The sequence below is a fragment of the Artemia sp. Qi Xiang Cuo genome, chromosome 20 (assembly GCF_049724085.1).
Source record: "Artemia sp. Qi Xiang Cuo chromosome 20, ASM4972408v1, whole genome shotgun sequence".
In the NCBI taxonomy this organism is placed as follows: domain Eukaryota; kingdom Metazoa; phylum Arthropoda; class Branchiopoda; order Anostraca; family Artemiidae; genus Artemia; species Artemia sp. Qi Xiang Cuo.
Genome location: NC_142813.1, coordinates 34,306,212 through 34,326,404, shown reverse-complemented (window position 1 = coordinate 34,326,404; position 20,193 = coordinate 34,306,212). Strand labels below are relative to the sequence as shown.

Here is a 20,193-nt window from a genome sequence, read left to right as displayed (position 1 = left end):
TAATGACATTTTTCTAGATTGACTTAAGAAAAATTGCAATATGCTCCAGTAAAAGATATTTTAGTTTTTTCACGTGATTTTACGTTTCCAATGTCAAAAACAACAATATTTTAGAAACCTACATAAAAAGTTTTCCTGCCTAGAAAAAAAAGAATAAAAAAAAAAAATTAATGAAGAAAAGACTTTAGCCGGCTTTCTATGTTCGGATTTTCTTCTTCTTCTTAATATACAACCTATTTAGGACTCTACCGAGGCTTTTAAAGTTTTGATTCGCGTTATTTTTAATTTATATAATCTGGCGGTGTAACACAGATTATAACATATGACACAAGACATCAAACATAGGTCACAAGGTCTGTTTACATTCTTCTTGGTTTTACAAAGGCTTTATGACGTCTGAATATTTCTTCAAACATTCCTTGGTTAAATTTGGAAAGTAATTATGAGCTTTGATGGTCAAATTCCTTTATTAAACTGTATGTGGTCTGCTTTATTCTTCTTATCAAAGAATATTAAACCCTGATTTGAACGGAAACTCAAGTTTGTCGTCCAGAAAACAAAAACTAACGCCTTCTAGTTCTTTTCTTCAAAAACATTTCCTAAAACATTTCCTAAATGATATTTCTATTTATTATATTCAGCCCTTTTTCATTTTTTTCTTCCTTTTTTTCGTTTTGTATTGAGCTGACGATCAAATAACCACTTTTAGAAAAATGGCATAAAATGGCACATCATTTTATATAACCCCGTATTCTGCAGACTATAATATGTAGTAAAACAAATGGACTTGGGAATTTTTTCTTAGTCATAGAAGTTTGATGATAAAACATTTTCTTTTGAGCATAGATGGCACAATTTTAATTTAAAATTGAAAATTTTTTTGCAATTATTAAAGTAAAATATACCCCTAGACAAGACTGTGAATTATTCTTATCAATTAATAATTCTTATTAATTATCAGCGTATAGCCGTGAGCTAGAAATCCACGTTTTCACGGAACTGGATTTCAAACATTTTGCCAATCTTGACTGGCACGAAAGGGAAAGCAAATGAGAATCGCTAAAACTAATGCTTTCATTTGTCTATTATGATTAAATATGGTTACGAGTGAAGTGCGATTTCAAAAACAAATGAAAAGAAAAACAGCAACAGGTAATAGTGTTGATAAAAATAATATAAAAATGTATATAAATAGTAATGATATTTGAAAATTCGCTTCAACGGAAAATAAAATATTAACGTTAATCTGTAAATCTGTGTTAAAAGGCAAGAGGTTTTTTCTGTCTTCTTTCCGTTGTAAAGGTCTTAAACTATGTTCATAAAATTGCAGTTACTAAATAATATTTTACTGTTAGTTTATGATTAATAGGAACAATAGGACGCAAAAAACCAAACAGTACACATTAAAAGGACAGGAGTACATGTTAACTCTATAAATTCGGAAACACGGCATATTTTTCAAACATATCACTGGTACAAGAAAACTGCAACATATATATTCTGCTTAACCAACTCTACACATGGTCTGTGCCTGATCTAAAGCAGTGGCAACAATTGGGGTGGAGTGGACTGTATCCCCACCCCCTACATTTTTTAGCACTCATAAATTTTGAAAGTGCCGTTTTTCAGAATTTTCATTACAGAAATTGCAAAAACGACAGATTTACCCAACCCCCCCTAGATTGAAAAATGCATTCTTGCTCCTAACCCCCTAAATTTTCATGAATCGACACCACCGATCTAAACTAACCATAAAAATACAGAAAAACGAGCAATTAAAAATTGTTTCTTTTAATTTTAAAGTGCCAAAACATAAATTCTTAAGCTTAGCTGACCTATTCCAGCAATTTAATCATTTTGTGTAGCTTGGATTGACCTAATTTCAAGGTGTAATCAATTGAGTTATCAATTGAGAGGATCCGTGAAATGTCCCAAAAACTATACGACGAGGAATTACAAAAGAAACAACGAAAAAACACAAGAAAATGAATACAACCACAAGCTAACTTAAACTTTAAGGAAGGGAAAGCCAAGCACAATTTTTTCTATTGCCTGACTAGTGATTATAGTTTTTTACGGACGGGGGGGGGGGCAGTGAAATATACCCAAGAAAACATATAGAATAAATAACAGACAAAAAGCAATGCATAATAAAATAATAAATAACTGTTAAGTAAGTACTTACTCTCATTGGTTTCCGACTGTTGTGTTCCACTAATGATAGGACTTTCCCACGGAGATTCTGAGCTAACACGACGTTGTTTGCGAGGAAGATATGGAGATGGAGTAGGAGGCACATTTTTGTGCTCACGATGGATCATTTGTAGAGTTGTAAATCCCTGAGTAACTTGACTGAACTTTGGTAACTTGTAAAAATCTAAAATAGAATTGAATGTTTTTCGACAAACTGCGAGAAAATAAAGAGTTAACGCCACAAATGGTGTTTATAACTGAATATTGAACCAACTCTTGATATTTCTTTGATGAAATAAATCAGCTCTCCGGAAAAAGTATGCGATACAATTATTTTAGTGAATTATCTATACTAATAAAAATCGAACATATGTCTGCTTGTGTATGTGTCTTTTAGGCATTACTAAACTGTTTATCGGATCTCTAAGAAACTTTAAAAAGTTGTTGAGTATACTCTTGTGGATATTTTAGATAAGAAACCTCCCCCCTAGGCCTTCTTAATTCTTTTCGTGCTGACTGAAACTGGAAACCCCACAACACAAAAACTTGACAGTCCTTTTCGGTTACATTATTTGCAGGGTCTGGATATTCAACTAACGGGTTCGTTAAATATGAATTCTATCATCTAACACACTTCCGAAATTATAAAATTTATTTTTCAAAAATCTTCTGAATTGGGAATTAAACAGTTTCGCTAATCTGGCATTCAACTTAATTTTTCCAATACTTTTTTAAATTTATAAATAATACGGTTATTTTACATATGTAGAAAGTTTTCTAATTTTCGGGGGAGGATGGGGGGGGGGGTTCAAAGAATAATTTTCTAGGAATAGTTTCCAGGGGAGGGAGTCCACGGAGGAGGGAAATTTTCCATATACAAAGAAATTTGATCTGCATATCTTTTTCCAACTCATTGCATATAAAATCAAGATAAATTAACTAGGTAATATATATAATTGTAGGTTAAACGACAACTTTACTTATTCTGGGATTAACTCTATTGCGGAAAGTACGACGTTTGAAAAAATTCGATGGCCGTGTTTATCGATTTATCAACTCGAAGCCCCAATAAAGGGGAATTGTCAGGGGAGGGGAGGAAGGTCCCGGTGAAGATCTTCCTCGAGGGGGGATCCGCATGGAGGAATTTTCCGCGGGGAGGATTTTGAAATACTTTATAAAATTTAAAAATGTGATCATTATTAACAGGCGATGGGGGTATTTTCCAAGGTGGAGAATTTTTTACGGAGGGGAAGTTTCAAGCAGAAGAATTTCCGGGGGGAAATCTTCATTAAATTTCCTTTCTTTTAAGATTACGAGAACGCACTACGTGTAAGCTAGTTATTAAAAAAAAGGAACAAATGAAAAAGAAAAGTTTTAGTACTTCATATACGTTTTAACATGTTTGTTTTAATTTAAAATTATTGTGTATTTCGAACTAAAATCATAACACAAATTGTCTTTCTTTTTTGTTCTTCGACATAAGTAGTAGAATTTCTTAGTCTAAGTTTATCTTAGTCCTTTTTCGGGAAATGTCATTTAATTAAGAACATAGCAAAACAAACATACGACAGTAAAAGTGAGTAAATATGACGGCACTAGACCCTTAAGGTCCAAACCGGCGGTGCTGATCTCCATTTCGTGGCCCTTCGGCCAGGAAGTGCAATGGGGGGTTGGGAGCCAGCCGTCCTGTGCTTTCGCACACCCTTCCTGCTTAACTTCCCCAGATTTAGAGCTAGGTCGACTCTGGCTGAGCTTTAAGAGTCACACCACTGACCCCCGTCCCAAACCAAATAACCAGCCAAGCCAGGAATCGAACCGTGACCCTCGGACAAAGGATTCCCAACCAAACGAATTGAACATGCAAATCAAGCTAAAATGAACCAAAATCACGACAAACAAGAGTTTGGCTACCACCCCCTTCTCTAACTGAAAAGGGGTAAAGCCTACTGCGTAATTGGTGCTTTACTAAAAACGAATTATACTACAAATATTTTCGTTTTTACTTATTACAATATTGTGAATAAAAATAAAATTACAGTAAAATAAAATCTTTAACTGATGAGCTTTCAGCAATTAATATCATTATATACCAAATATTCAGTTTAATTCTATTAGTTCTTTCCAAGACTGCTCAAGACACATATAGTTTTCAGTAAAGCGCCAATGACGCAGTAGGTTTTATTCGTTTCAATGAGGGAAGGAGGCAGCAGCTAAACTTTTGTTTGTAGTGATTCTTTTCGTTTTAAGCTTGATTTGCATATTCTATTTAAGTTTTAGTCGTTTCAAGATTTATTTATTCATTTACATTAATACCTGTTGTATGTTTGTTCGCTAAGATTGTTTATTTAATTTCAGTTCGTTTTGGGTTCAATTTGTTCTTTAATAGTAAAAAAATATCAAAGTGTTTTACATGGGCTGCAAAAAATTTCAATAGCTATTCATGATTCGTCGCAGTAATAGCGTGGGGAATTACCTTCGTGTTGTCATTCCAGTAAGATAAAAAAACTAAAATTTTGTGAGACATACATTTTAACTTACTTATTATTATTGTTCTTTGTACATTTTCTATTATAATTTCATTCAAATAGAATTTAGAATGACAAAATAATTAAACTTTTAAAAGTAAAATGGTACCTGTATTATATACCCCCTACCTAATTTTCCTCATCTAATTGGAACCTTGTATTTTCCATAATTTTAGGATTTCCCATAATTTTGTTAATAAAGTATTATATATTCATCATATTTTGATCCCAAAATCCCAAAATTATGAAAAATTCAAGGTTCTAATTGGATGAAGAATATTAGGTAGGGGGTATATCATACAAGTACCTGCAAAATTACCAAATATATTCAATAGGAAGAGCTGTGAATGGTAATGCAAAAATTTGCAAATATCGTTGAAACCAAATTCATCTATAATACTTTATAATGAATATATAAGTGGGGTAATAATTTATTATTGACACTTTGATTGGAAATGAATATTAAACATGTTCACCAGTTATCTTAAAGAGATTGATTCTGGGACAGAAGAATACGTTTTAGTACCAAAACCCTTTTATACCAAAACCATTTCCCTCTTTTAAATAAAAATTAAGTTAATGCAAATCTTTTTAAAAGCTAAGACAGTTAACAATAGGGTATTTTTAATTTGAAGCATTTGATTCAATAGATTTTTTTTGTGCACGCAAAAAACAAACAAATAAGTCAAAAGCACTAGAATTCCTGAAATAATTAGCTCCAATAAAAAAATTAATATATTTTTTAAGTTTATGGGTAAAAAAACAACAGAGAAAAAGCCAACCAACCTTTACTAATTCCTTGTCGGGTTATGGTCTTTTCAGATTTCCACTTTGCACAGTGTACCTAAAATTGAGGAGAAACCAAATTGAGAAAATTCAATAAAATTGAAGATAAATCATTAAAAAATAATCAGTAGGCCTTTTCATAGTTGATGTAGCAGTGTCGTCTTCCATGAACTATTTTCCTGAGATTATCCTGTGGGGCACTATACCCAAGACAAGTAGCTTTTCAAAAGACGGTTGTACTATCTTAACTTTTAGTTACTGTGTGCCGAGGTTTGTTCTTTACTAGGTTTCAGCTATATCTGATAAAACTAATAGTCTCCATTTATAAAAAAACTATATTGATCCTTAATGTAAATTTTGTTAAAAACCTAAAAGAATTACAACATTTTACATAACTATATCTACATGCTTTTTATAATGTTAAAAATAACATTTGCTATGACAGTGTTATAGAAAAATGCAGTTTTTCATAAAAAATTGATTCTTGGAATTATGTATTTCTTACCTTATCTTGTCGAAAGATAAGCGTCTATAAATATTGCATTCACTCATTGCGTCATATATGGTTATAACCTACGATTATGACGTCGTTCATCAAGCTTGTACACGAAAATGCAGTTTGTTTGTAAAAACTGATTCTATTTTAAAACCTTTTTTTAATTACAAAATACACTAGATGTAGTAATTTACTTAAAATGGGCCATTAAACAGCTCTCTATGATTTTCCAGTGCCAAGCAAGCCGAAGAGAAAAAAACAACGGAAAAAAGATGCCGTCGATGCAGAGTATCGTAGTTCAAGCCACTAATCTTGTTTTTCAAGCCAATACATTTTCCTCGTTATTCAAGCCAAGGGACGGTAAGTTTCCTAAATAGGGGTTTCAGACCAGGTGGTTCTAATAGTGTACTTCTTGTTTTGATCTGACACTATTTCCAGAGTTATGAGCTATTACATTTTTTAGTATTGGACGTGATCGTCTCTTATTAGGGTGCTAGCTACCACTGCAACCCGGATTATAATAATTATTAATATTCAATAGTTTACAATATTTACTATTAATTATTTACTATTAACTAATAATAAATATATTAATATTTACTTTATTAATTTTTACAACGTCAATCACGAAAATAATGCTTATAAATAAAAATGGTGCAAAATTAAATCTTCCTGTTAATCATTTTTAGGATATTTACAGCCCTAAATCTTAATGAGGTATAACAATTACCGTGAAGGATGATCCTCCCAGCTCATCCATAAAGCAGCACCTGTGCATACTATTATCTCTCTTCTACAAGCACCATTTGTTTCCTACACCAAAAGTATTTTTCCCTAATTTATAATATTACTTTTCTTTAAAATAAATATCTTATTGGTATTTTTACAGTTCCATTACCTGAATCAAGTGATTAATATAACTTTATATCAAAAATGGCAACTGACTAACAGGTCTGTGACATGTTGCTGATAAGAGGCTAGTAATCACTAAGTGATAAAATTTAGTGATTCTCTAAGTGATTCACTAATTACTTAGTGATTAAACAAAGTGATAGCAGATTAGTGATGTTGTTGCAATTCCATTACCTGAGTCAAGTGATTCATATAAGTTCCCATCAAAAGCGGTGACTGACTAACAGGTTTGCTACTCTGCATTCGCAAATCAACTAATGACAGCTCTCTATCATTCTGTGAGGAAACTGCAGAGCTAAAAGAACTAGTCGACGACAGACTCGAGTTTGATCCCATTCTACTAATTGATTTTCGTACTGCCGATGTTGCAGGGCCGATTTTCTTCCGTATCACAAGTTGCCGTTCGCTGTCATCGTCACTTTCATTGCCAATGGTGCTGTCGCTGTCATACTCCTCGGCAGACAAGAAAAGCTAGGGATAAACAGTTTTTAATATGCATAGAAAACTTCTAATTTATGAAATAAAAACATTCACAAGCATTTCTTTTTCATTTGAGTTGAGAACGCTAGAAAACGAACTTTAGGAAACAAGTTTGATTTTTTTAATTGAAAAATTTTGAGAAAGGAAATAGCAGTTTGACTCAGTCCCTCCAGTAGAGGAGAAGAGTGCATGAGTGAACGAACTTTATTGATTAAACCAAAAAATTCATTTTACCTTCACAACCTAAATTTGAATAAAGAAAACCGAATATCTTATTATTATAAAAAAAAAGTTTTCCCTGAAAATATCTTTTAAATATGATATATTAGAAATTATCTCTAAAAAAAAAAAATTACGGGCCATAGCTAATACAAAAACATAACATTGTACAAATCATAAAGAGATAAAAACCCTTAAATCCAGATTAAAATAAAAATAAATAATAGAAAATAGTCCGTATGCCTCATACCTGTGCACACAAACTTACTCAACTTCTTAATCCCCATAAAGGTTTTATCCCTTAATATTATATCCACCCAACCCTACCTTATATTCCACCCAGAAAAATTCCCCCCCTCAGACCGTTTAATTCTTCACAAAAACCTAAGAAATGAATTAAGTTATACTCCCCACCCCCCCCCATTGGGCAAAAATAAGGACCCACCACCAAATTCACCCATTCTAGATACTTTCTCCTATCACCGAACGGTAAAATTGCCTCTTGCTGTCATTAGCTATCTAAATTATTCCAAAAATTTCCATTTTGAGTCTTCTTGACGGAATTTTAGCAACGATGGAAACTGGTTGTGCAAGGGGAATGAAACTCTATGGAACAAATTAGAGTCAAAAAGGTTTTTTTCAAGTATCCACTAACACCCTCCCAATACAGGACATTGACATTTCATGAACCTTTAATGTTTTGTTCTAGGTGGATGAAACTTCGAACCAACAAGCCGTATTAGAATCTGGAAAGGTGTTTTTCGACTTACCCCCCCCCTCCTTGCAAAGATTAATTTTATGAAAAGGAATTTATTAAGAGAAAAAATGACTTGAAATCCAGCTCAAATCCTGGTGTCCATCTTGCAAGGCCTAAGTCAGAAAGGAGCACACTTTAAGCCAAACTTTAGAAAATTTGAAAAGACGTTAGAAAAACAGACCAACACCTGTTTTCTATTAAAATCTCAATATAAAACAATCACGAAAAATAATAGAGCCGATAAGAAAAAATGATTAAGAAACAAATTAAGATAAATGATAGAAAATGAAGAAAAATAATGCCTAATAAAGTGAAGCAAAATAACCGGAAAGGATTAAATTAATTTATCGAGGGCTCACTAGATTAATAAAATTCAAAACTCTGCACCATTTATCAAAATATCTCTATATAGGGGTTTCGGACAAGGCAGGACTTGTGACATATGGTTTATCGTTAGAACATATTTTCGCCTTATTCTCAGGGAAAGAGCTCAACATATGTGAGGAGTTGTAAATGAAAATTTCCAATCATTGCGTAAATAATTACGTATTGCAGATTCGTCCTGGAACAAGAAATCTAAAGAGACACAGACTTTGTATTGTACATACAAATTTTATTAATAAAAAAAAACGTTATAAAATCATGAAATAGAGGAAAAAAACAGCTAAAACTCAACATTATTTTGAGTTTCAGATTCCTGGAAATTCATATGTTGTTTGAGAAGTAATAGAAAAATATGTCAGTTCGACGATACTCTGATTAAACAGTATCTCAATAACTTTCAACACGATTGGTGTATCCCAATTAATTAAAACCAATTAATTTTAATTTCCATTCAATTGAACCCTCTCCGTAGTTTATACGAGTAACCCGTCCAACAGAACCATATAAGCCCCCAGAGCAATACTTACACCCCCTGCCCCGACCCTGGGGGGGGGGGGTGTCGACACAGGAGTTTTTCTTATCTCACCTTTGAAATATTTTTAACGAAATGAACATTCGTAAAGGAGTTTTTGTTATATGATCTTTGAACTATTTTCATTAAAATGACTAAATCAGATTTCTCATCGTATGCATTTGGGTAAAAAAGGCTTGGGGGGGGCAGATGTCCTCCGATCACTTTTGACGCTTAAAAATGGCAATAGAACTCGATTTCCATTCAAATGAGCCCCCTTTGAAGTTTATACGACGACCCCTTCTATATTAAGTGCCTCTGGGAAAAAAATAAATGGAGTGGGGGGAGGGGCTAGCTGCCCTCCAATCACTTTTGACTCATAAAAAGTGAATTATAACTTTCAATTTTCAATCAAATGAGCCCTCTAGGAAGTTTATACGAGCATCCCTTCCATAATAACCGAATATACCCCCGGGGCATAACTTATAACGCCTACCCCCGAGCCCTGGGGGGCTGTGTCAACACCGGAGTTTTTTGTAATCAGAACTTTGAACTATTCTCAACAAAATGTATATCTCAAAATTTTTATCTGATGCATCTAGGGCGTGGAGGAGGGGGGGGGGGTAGTTGCCGTCCAATCTCTTTTGAATCTTAAAAAGTGATCAAGAACTTTCAATTTCAAATCTAATGAGCCCTCTCCGAAGTTTATACGAGCATCCCTTCCATAAGAACTATATATGTCCCTAGAGCATTACTCATAACGCCTGCCTCCGGGCCCTGGCGGTTTGTCGATACAGGATTTTTTTTTATCTGACCTTTGAACTATTTTTAATGAAATGGCTATTATAAAAATTTTATCGGATGGGCTTGGGGAAAAAAGGGTATGTGTGATGTGTGGGGGGGGGGCAAGTTGCCCTCGGATATCTTTTGACTCTTAAAAATTGAACTAGAACTTTCAATTTCCAATAAAATGAGCCCTCTCTGAAGTTTATATGAGCATCCTTTTAATAAGAACGATATATGCCCCCAGGACAACACTTACAATGCCTATCCCCCGTGCTCTGAGGGGCGTTTTGTTATCTAATTTTTTAACAATTTCCAAAAAGCTGGCTATCTCAAAATTTGTAGTGGACGGGTTTGGGAAAAAAAGAGCCTGGGGGGGGAGGCTAGTTTAACTCTCTTGACTCTTAAAAAGTGAACTAGAACTTTCAATTTCCAATCAAATGAGCCCTCTATGAAGTTTGTACGAGCATCCCTTTAATAAGAACCATACATGCCCTTAGGGCGTAACTTAGAACGCCTTCTCCTGTGCCCTGGGGGGTTCTATTCACGACACCAGATTTGTTCTTATCCGATCTTTGAACTAGTTTTAACAAAAAGTCTATCTCAAAATTTTCGTTAGATGTGTTTTGAAAAAGAAAGCATGCGAGGGGGGGGGGGGGGGGCTAGCTGCCCTCGGATCTCTTTTGACTATTAAAAAGTGAGCTTGAACTTTCAATATCCAATCAAATGAGCCCTTTTTGAAGCTTATACGAGTATCCCTTTCACGAACAATATATGCCCCAGGGTATAACTTACAACGCCTGCTTATCTAACTTTTGAGCAATTTTTAACTTAATGGCTATCTTAAAATTTTTATTGGATATATTTGGGGAAAAATGGGTGTGGGGGGGGGTTAGTTGCCCTCAAATCTCTTTTCACTCTTAAAAACTGAGCTAGAACTTTCAATTTCCAATCAAATGAGGCATCTCTGAATTTTTTAAGAGTATCCCTTAAATAAGATTCATATATTTCCCAAGGGCATAACTTACAACACCCGTCCTCAGGCCCTGGGGGGTTGTGTTGACTCCTGAGTTTTGTTATATGATCTTTGAACTATTTAAAAAATAGCTATCTCAAAGTTCTTATCGTATGGGTTTGAGGATAAAAGGGCGTGGAAGGAGGGGGGCTAGGTGCCCTCCAATCTCTTTTGACTCTTAAAAAGTGAACTACAAATTTCAATTTCCAATCAAATGAGCCCTCTTTGTAGCTTATACGAGCATCCCTTCCATAAGAACCATATAAGCCCCCAGGGTATAACTTACAACGCCTGTGTTGTAAGTTATGTCACACGACACTGGCGACACAACTTGTCGCCAGTGTCGACAAGTTGTGTCGACACTGGAATTTTTTTTATATGATCTTTGAACTATTTTTAACAAAATAGCTATCAATAAAAATTTTTTGTTGGATGCATTTGGGAAAAAAGGGTTGCGGGGGGGGGGAGCGGGTTACCCTCCAATATCTTTTGACGTTTAGTAAGTGAACTAGACTTTCGATTTCCAATCAAATGTGTCCTTTTTGAAGTTTATACGAGCATTCCTTCCATAAGAACGATATATGCCCCCAGGGCAAAACTTATACCCCTTGCCCCTGAAGACTGTGGGGGGAGTGTCCTTCTCAAACATATAATCTCTAGAACTTTAAACTACGTTGAATAAAAAGGCTACCTCAAAATTTTGATTGGGTGTGTTTGGGGAAATGGTGGGCATGAAAGGGTGTCAGTTGTCATAGAATCACTTTCGACTATTAAAAAGGGAACTAGCCATTTAAATTTCCAATCGAATGAGCCCTTTCTGAGGTTTCTACGACAACGTTGTCTATACAAAACCTAATATACCCCCAGGGCATAACTTACGAGCCTTGCCCCGAGGGCTGTGGTGGGGGAGTGATTCTCAAAGACTTAATTTATAGAACTTAAAACTGCCTTGAATAAAAAGGCTATCTCAAAATTTTGATTGGATGTGTTTGGAGAAAAGATGGGCATGAGAGGGCGGTTATTTGCCCTCCGATCCCTATCGACCATTAAAAATAGCCCTAGCCCTTTGAATTTCCAATCGAATGAGCCTTTTTTGAAGTTTCTACGACAACGCCTTTTATAAAAACCTTATATGCCCCTTTGGCATAACTTAAAACCCTTGCCCTGAGGGTTGTGGGGGATTGTCCTCCTCAAAAACATATTTTCTATCTGGAAATCAACTAGGCTAAAAAAATTGGCTATCTCAAAGTTTTGATTGGATATGTTTAGGGAAATGATGGGTGTGGGGGAGGGGGGGGTGCTAGTTTCCCTCCAATCACTTTTGACTCTTAAAAAGGGCACTAGAACTCTCGATTTACAATCGAATGAGCCCCCTTTGATGTTTTTAGACGACCCCTTCCATATAAAGTGCCCTGGGAAAAAAATAAATAATAATAATAATAAATAAATAATAAAACATTGGCGCCGTATGGCCTTTACTATAGGCAACGCTATAGCGTTGCCTCTGATTTTGTTCGTTTCAAGCTTGATTTGCATATTAAATTTAAGTTTCACTTGTTTTAAGATTTATTTATTCATTTATATTAGTACCTAATGTATGTTTGTTTGCTATGATTGTTTATTTAATTTCTGTTCGTTTTGGGTTTAATTTATTCTTTAATAGTAATTTCTTGTAATTTATTCATTTATATTAATACTTGCGGAATGTTTTTTTTGCCATGACAGTTTATTTAATTTCTGTTCGTTTTGGGTTTCATTTATTCTTTAATAGTAATTTCTTGTCGTTTTTAGTTTGAATTTTAACAAGTATTTGTATCTGCTGATCTTAAGTATAATATGGCCTTTTCTTTGAAAAACTTCTTTTTCGGAGTTTGTTTAAATTAATTTTTTTTTCGTTTTTTGATTGCAAAAAGCTTCAAGTTTTTAGAAAATGCCTTATTTCGAAATCAATTTTTTTTAACATCAATCTCTTATCAAAGTATCAAAACTAGTATCAAAGTACCAAAGTATCAAAGTAAAGAGATTATCTAAGCAAACAGGGTATCAAGGTAAACTAAGTATCAAAGTAACAATAAGCAAGGTCGGGCCATGGAGGGAGGACCAGGGGTCAGCTCCCTTGATTTTTGGAATAAAATATAGTTAATAAGTTGATCTGTTAGTTATTGTTTCTTTTTTGGGGGTGGGGGAGGGTTTGGGCCATAGAGGGAGGGAGTAATGGCCAGGGCCCAGATCTCATGATTTGTTAATCATTGATAATTTTTTTCCCAATCATTGATTATTGAATTATCAATAATTGATAAATTTTTTTATACCCCTCCCGAGAGTGAAATCAGGCCATCGAGGAGCAGGGGTCAGCTCCCATAAGTTTTGGAATGAAATATTGTTAAAATTTTTTTTTGTTTTTTGGTGTTTTTTTTTTTTTGTGGGGGGGGGAGTTGGGAGGGCCATGAAGGACCAGGGGTGAGTTGCCACAATTCTTGGAATAAAGTATCATTAAAAGTTTGTTGTGTTTTCTTTCTTCTTTTTTTTGGGGGGGGGGGGGTCGGGCAATGGAGAGAAGGCCAGGGGTCAGCTCCCTTAAGTTTTGGAATAAAATAGCGTTCATAAGTTTTTTGAGTGGGGTTGGGGTTGGATTTATCTCATCTTTGAACTATTTTCAAAACATTCGCATAAGAATATTATATGCCCCCAGGATACAACACTTGCCCCCGGGTTATGGGGAGTTGTGTTGACCCTGGAGTTTTGTTATCTGATCTTTTGACTTATTTTAACAAAATGGCTATCTAAAAAATTCGGTCGGATAGATTTTGGGTTAAAAAAAAAGCAGAAGGGCTAGTTACCATTCGGTCCCTTTTGACTCTTAAAAAGCGAACTAGAACATTCAATTTCCAATAGAATGAGCCCCCGATGAAGTTAATACGATCATTCCTTCCACACAAAAACTTATATGCCCTGGGGCATAATCTACATCACTTGAACAGGGGCTCTGAATATTTGTTATATGATCTTTGGTCTATTTTTGACAAAATGAAAATCTCAAAATTTCATTCAGACGCATTTGGGGAAAAGACAATTGTTGGGGGAGGGAGCTAGTTGTCATCAGATTGTTTTTATCTCTCAAAAAGTGAACTAGTACTTTCGATTTCTAGTCATTTGAGTCCCTTCCGAAGTTTATCTTCTCCATAGAAACCTTATATGCCAGGGGATAAGCTACAACCCTTCCCCGGACTCTGAGGGGGGGGTGTTAACTCCGAAGTTTTTTTTATCTGATCGTTGGAATAGTTCAAACGAAATAGCTATCTCAAAATTTCTATTAAATACGTTTGGGGAAGAGATGGTATGTGTGAGGGAGGGGGTGGGGTGGGGTAGATGCGCTCCGTTCACTTTTAACTCTTAAAGGGCAAGTAGAACATTAAATTTCTATTAAAATGATCCACCTCTGAAGTTTATACGACAACTCCTTACATAAAAACCTTATATGCCCTCGTTGCACAACTTATAACACTTACCCCCTGGCTCTGAGGGGATGCGTCATCCCCAGAGTTTTTGCTGTTTTATCTTTAAACTGTTTTGAACAAAATGGCTATCTCAAAATTTTGATTGAATGCATTTGGGGAAAAGGGGGCCTTGCGGCCGGGGGAGAGGGATTCTAGTTGCGCCCCGATCCCTTTGGCATAAATACAGCACTAGAAATTCCAATTTACAATCGAATGAGCCCCCTCCGAAGTTTATACAACCATTCCTTCCATAAGAACCTTATATACCCCGGGGGTATAACTAACAACACTTGCCCCCGGATTCTGGTGGGGATGTGTTATCCCTGGAGTTTTGTTATATGATTCGTGGTCTATTTTGAACAAAATGGCCATAGAAAAAGTTTGATCGGACACCTTTGGGGGAAAAGGGTTTTTGGTGGTGGGGGGGGGAGACTAGTTGCCATCGGATCACTTTTGACTCTTAAAAAGAGAAATAGAACTTTTAATTTCTAATCATTTGGGTCCCCTCCCAAGTTTATACCACCATCCCTTCCATAAAATCTTATATACTCTCGGACAAAACATTACGACCCTTGTTATCTGATCGTTGGACTATCAGAGGCAACGCTATAGCGTTGCCTATAGTAAAGGCCATACGCCTCCAATGTTTTATTATTTATTTATTTTTTTCCCAGAGGCACTTCATATGGAAGGGGTCGTCGTATAAACTTCAAATGAGGCTCATTCGATTGGAAATTGAGAGTTCTAGTGCACTTTTTAAGGGTCAAAAGTGATTGGAAGGTAACTAACACCCCTTCCACGCCTACTATTTCCCCAAACACATCCAATCAAAATTTTGAGATAGCCATTTTGTTCTAGGTAATTGGTTTCTAGATAGAAATAATGTTTTTGAGGAGGACACTCCCCCCACATCCCTCAGGGCAAGGGTTGTAAATTATGCCCTGGGGGCATATAAGCTTTGTATAGAAGGCTTTGTCGTAGAAATTTCAAAACAGGCCCATTCGATTGAAAATTCAAAGGGCTATTGCCCTTTTTAATAGTAGAAAGTGCTTGGAGAGTAATTAACCCTCCTCTCACGCCCACCTTTTCCCCAAACACATCCAATCAAAATTTTGAGACAGCCACTTTTTTCAACGTAGTTGAAAATTCTGGAAATTAGTTCTTTAAGGATGACAACCCCCCCCCTACATCCCTCAGGGCAAGGGTTGTAAGTTATGCCCTGGGGGCGTATAAGGTTTTTTATAGAAAGCGTTGTCGTAGAAACTTAAAAAGGGCCCATTCGATTGGAAATTTAAATGGCTAGTATCTCTTTTAATAGTCGAAAGTGATTGGAAGGCAACTAACACCCCTTCCACGCCCACCATTTCCCCAAACACATAGGGAAAACAGCATTTCCCCAAACACATAGGGAAGCATCCATAGGGAAAACAGTATTGGATTTCTATGACAGCCCTCTGACGTCACGGTACACACCCTCGCACCTGTACAATGCAGTCAGCTGTTTCTACCAGAGCTGTCTGACGTCACGGCAGCCATAGGGAATTATCATAGAATTTCTATGACACAGGTAGCAGGATTTCCAGGACACAGATAGGGAAATTAGCCTAAAATGTAAAGGACACAGATACGGAAATTAGCATAGAATTTCTATGAAACAGATAGGGAAATTAGCATAGAATTTCTATGACACAGGCAGCAGGATTTCTAGGATAGAGATAGGGAAATTAGCATAGAATTTCTATGACACAGGTAGCAGGATTTCTAGGACACAGATAGGGTGTTGGTTGTTGTTTGTTGGTTATATTGGTTATGTTTGATGTTTGTCGGTTATGTTTTGTTGTTGTTGGTTATGTATGTTGATGGTTATGCACCAATGACGCAGTACGCTTTAGACTTTTACAGTGAGAGATGGACACAATACCCAACTTTTGTTTGTAGTGATTTTTGTTCTTTTCAAGCTTGATTTGCATATTCAATTTAAGTTTCATTCGTTTTAAGATTTATTCATTCATTTACATTAATACCTATTGTATGTTTGTTTGCATTGATTGTTTATTTAATTTCTGTTCGTTTTAAGTTTCATTTATACTTCAATAGCAAAATCTTTTTTTTTTCCGTTTTAAGCTTGATTTTCATATTCAATCTAAGTTTCTCGTTTTAAGATTTATTTATTCATTTATATTATTACTTGTTGTATGTTTTTTTGCTATGATTGTTTATTTAATTTCTGTTCGTTTTGGGTTTCATTTATTCTTTAATAGTAATTTCTGGTCGTTTTGAGTTTGAATTTTAACAGGTACTTATATCAGCTGAGCTTAAGTATAAAATGGCCTTTACTTATCTTTGAAAAACTTATTTTTTTGTTTTTTTTTTATTAATTGACACCAGGAAAGGAACGTAACCCATTATAAAAAAAACATAGCTAGAAAGAGGCCCACTAAAACTACAGCTGAAATATAAACTAATATCCATACCACATCTGAAATTTTTTTTTAAAGAAATCTATTCTAAAACCATCCAAATACTTCAATAATTCCTGGTTGTCAATGAATCAACAATTGAAAACCCTTGCTTAAAAAAAAAATCGTTTTAAGCTTGATCTTCATTAACTAAAAAAAACAGTTTTTTCAACTGAAAGTAAGAAGCGATATTAAAACTTAAAACGAACAGAAATTATTCCGTATATGAAAGGGGTTTTCTCTTCTTCAACGCCTCGCTCTTTATGCTAAAGTTTTTATTGTTTCAAAAAATAGAGTTGAGAGAGAGAGTCAAACTTTAGCGTAAAGAGCGAGGCGTTGTGGAGGGGACAGCCCCTTTCATATACGGAATAATTTCTGTTCGTTTTAAGTTTGAATGTCGCTCCTTATTTTCAGTTAAAAAAAATGTTTTTTTGGTAATTTCTGAACGTTTTTGAATTAATGAAATTCGCATATTAATTTTCCTTTTTTTTTGGCTAATTGGCTTTCTCGAAATTTTGTTCTGACGTAACTTACGAATTAACTTACATAACGAATTTCTATATTCGTATGTTTTTATTAGGCCTACGTATATTAGAGAGTTCGCTTCCTAGTCAATACCTCGCTCTTTGCGCTAAAGTTCGAATTTTGTTCGAATAACAAACCCCTGAATCACAAAGGCCGGTTAATTAGGATAAACAAAAAATCGCGAAGAAAGGAAATTTTCCTTTCTTCGCGATTTTTTGTTTATCATGATTAGCCAGTGTGGTCTCAGAAATTATTTTGTTAATTAGGATAGATAGCTCTTTTGAAAGTACTAAAAAAAACTTTAGCGCAAAGAGCGAGGTATTGACTAGGGGATGAGCCCCCTCATATACGTAATAATTTCAGTTTGTTTTAAGTTTTAATGTTGCTCCTTACTTTCAGTTGAAAAAAACTTGTTTTTTTAAATTTAATTTCTGAAAATTTTTTAAATAATGCTGGGAAATCTGGCGCCCCCTTCATAGAAATGACCCTTCCCCCACGAAAATATCCTCCATGGAAAGATCCTCCTCCGTAACCCCTACTCCGACCCCCCACTAGAAAAAAATTCCTCCTGAAAACGCCTCTATGCTTCCCAATAACCAATACTATATGTAAACAATGGGCAAAGTTTTTAACTTGCAGCCCTTCCCCCGGGAACTGTGGGGAATTAAGTCTTCCTCAAAGACATATTAATTAGATTTTCGACTATGCTGAACAAAATGGCTATCTCAAAACTTTGATTGGGTGACTTCGGGAAAAAAATTAGCGTGGAAGGGGGCCCAGTTGCCGTCCATTTTTTTGGTCACTTAAAAAGGGCACTATAACTTTTAATTTCCGTCCGAAAGAGTCCTCTCACGATATTCTAGGACTACAGGATAGATATGATCACCCCTGAAAAAAAAAAAAAATAAACACACATTCGTGATCTTTCTTCTGGTAAAAATTACAAAATTCCACATTTTTGCAGATAGGAGCTTGAAACCTCTATAGTAGGGTTCTCTGATACGCTGAATCTGATGGTGTGATTTTCATTAAAGTTCTATGTTTTTTAGGGGTTGTTTCCCCTTTTTTCGAAAATAAGCCAAATTTTCTCAGGCGCGTAACTTTTGATGGGTAAGACTAAACTTCATGAAACTTATATATTTGAAATCAGCATCTGATTCTAAAAATCTGATTCTTCTGATGTATCTATAGGTATCAGAATTCCGTTTTTTAGAGTTTCGGTTACTGTTTAGCCGGGTCGCTCCTTACCTACAGTTCGTTATCACGAACTGTTTGATATTCAATATAAGCATTACTCGCTTTTAGATCTATTTATTCATACTTGCATGTTTTTTGCTATGATTGTTTATGTAATTTCTGCTCGTTTTGGGTTCCATTTATTCTTTAATAGCAATTTCAGGTCGTTTTGAGTTTGAATTTTAACAGGTGTTTGTATCTGCTGAGCTTAAGTTTAAAATGGCCTTTACTTTTCTTTGAAAAGCTTATTTTTCGGAAAGTTTTTTTTTTTTATTAATTTCAAAGAAAATGCCTATCTCAAATTGATCGGATGCATTTAAGGAAAAGAGGGTGTGTGTGTGGGGGGGGGGGAGGGTAGATGCCCTCTGATCACTTTTGACTATTAAAAATATAACTGGAACTTTTAATTTACAGTCAAATGAGCAACCTCTGAAGTTTATGCCACCACCTCTTACATAAAAACTTTATATGCCCCCGGGGCATAACCTAAAGTACTTGTCACTAAGCTCTGGGGGTTGTGTCAACTCCAGAGTGTTTGTTATCTGATGATTAAACTATTTTCAATAAAGTGGTTTTCTCAAATTTTTTATCGGATGGGTTTGGGGGGAAAGGGCGTGAGAGGGGGGGGGCTGTTTGACCATCGATCTCTTTTGACTCTAAAAAGTGAACTAGAATTTTTCATCTCCAATCAAATGAACCCCCTCTGAAGTTTGTACGAGCAGCCCTCCCATAAGAACGATATATGCCCCCAGAGCATAACTTACAACGCCTGCCCTCGGGCCCTGGGGGTTTGTGTCTACCCCCGAGTTTCTGTTATCTGATCTTTGAACTACTTTAAAAGAATTTTATCGGATGCATTTAAGGAAAAAAGGGGATGAAGGGCTATTTGCCCTCCGATCACTTTTGACTCCTGATTAGGGCACTATAATTTCCGATCGAATGAGCCCCCTCTGAAGTTTATACGACCATCCCTCAGGGTTGCCTCCGTCAGTAGGATTTTACTAGATCTAGTAAGTAAAAAAAAAAGAATCTAGTAAATTTAGAGGATCTAGTAAATTTCCCGAAATCTAGTAAAAACTAGCAAAAAGTCATGATTTATAGTAAACAAAACTTTTTATTATTTTCCATGAATTCAGGGGAAAAAATTATTGTAAATAGATTACAATTTACATTTTTTGCTTGTCTGTTTTACAATTTACAATTTTGCTTGTCTGTCTCAGAGACAGACAAGCAGTCACCTATTTTCATAAAAAGACACTTCACTTCCGGCGTCTCAAGGTCGACAAAATCGGCTTTCTGTGTATCAAATCTTACCAACTAAAAATGAAGCTATAATGACACTTGGATTTGTGATGATTGGGAATCTATTGGAATAAAAACAAAAACCAACCACCTAAGGTGATTAGGTGAATCTC

At 35.2% G+C, this 20,193-nt stretch overlaps 1 protein-coding gene across 1 annotated transcript in view; it reads right to left on the bottom strand.

The window, feature by feature from the left end:
• tweek (transmembrane protein KIAA1109 homolog tweek) overlaps positions 1–20,193 on the bottom strand; it is a 371,152-nt gene that overhangs the window by 186,076 nt on the left and 164,883 nt on the right. The window contains exons 19-21 of the mRNA XM_089106227.1: positions 7,087–7,383; positions 5,505–5,562; positions 2,186–2,377 (exon numbers count right to left, since the gene is read on the bottom strand). Coding sequence (XP_088962353.1) covers positions 2,186–2,377; positions 5,505–5,562; positions 7,087–7,383 — 547 coding nt within the window. The remainder of the gene's footprint in view (positions 1–2,185; positions 2,378–5,504; positions 5,563–7,086; positions 7,384–20,193) is intronic.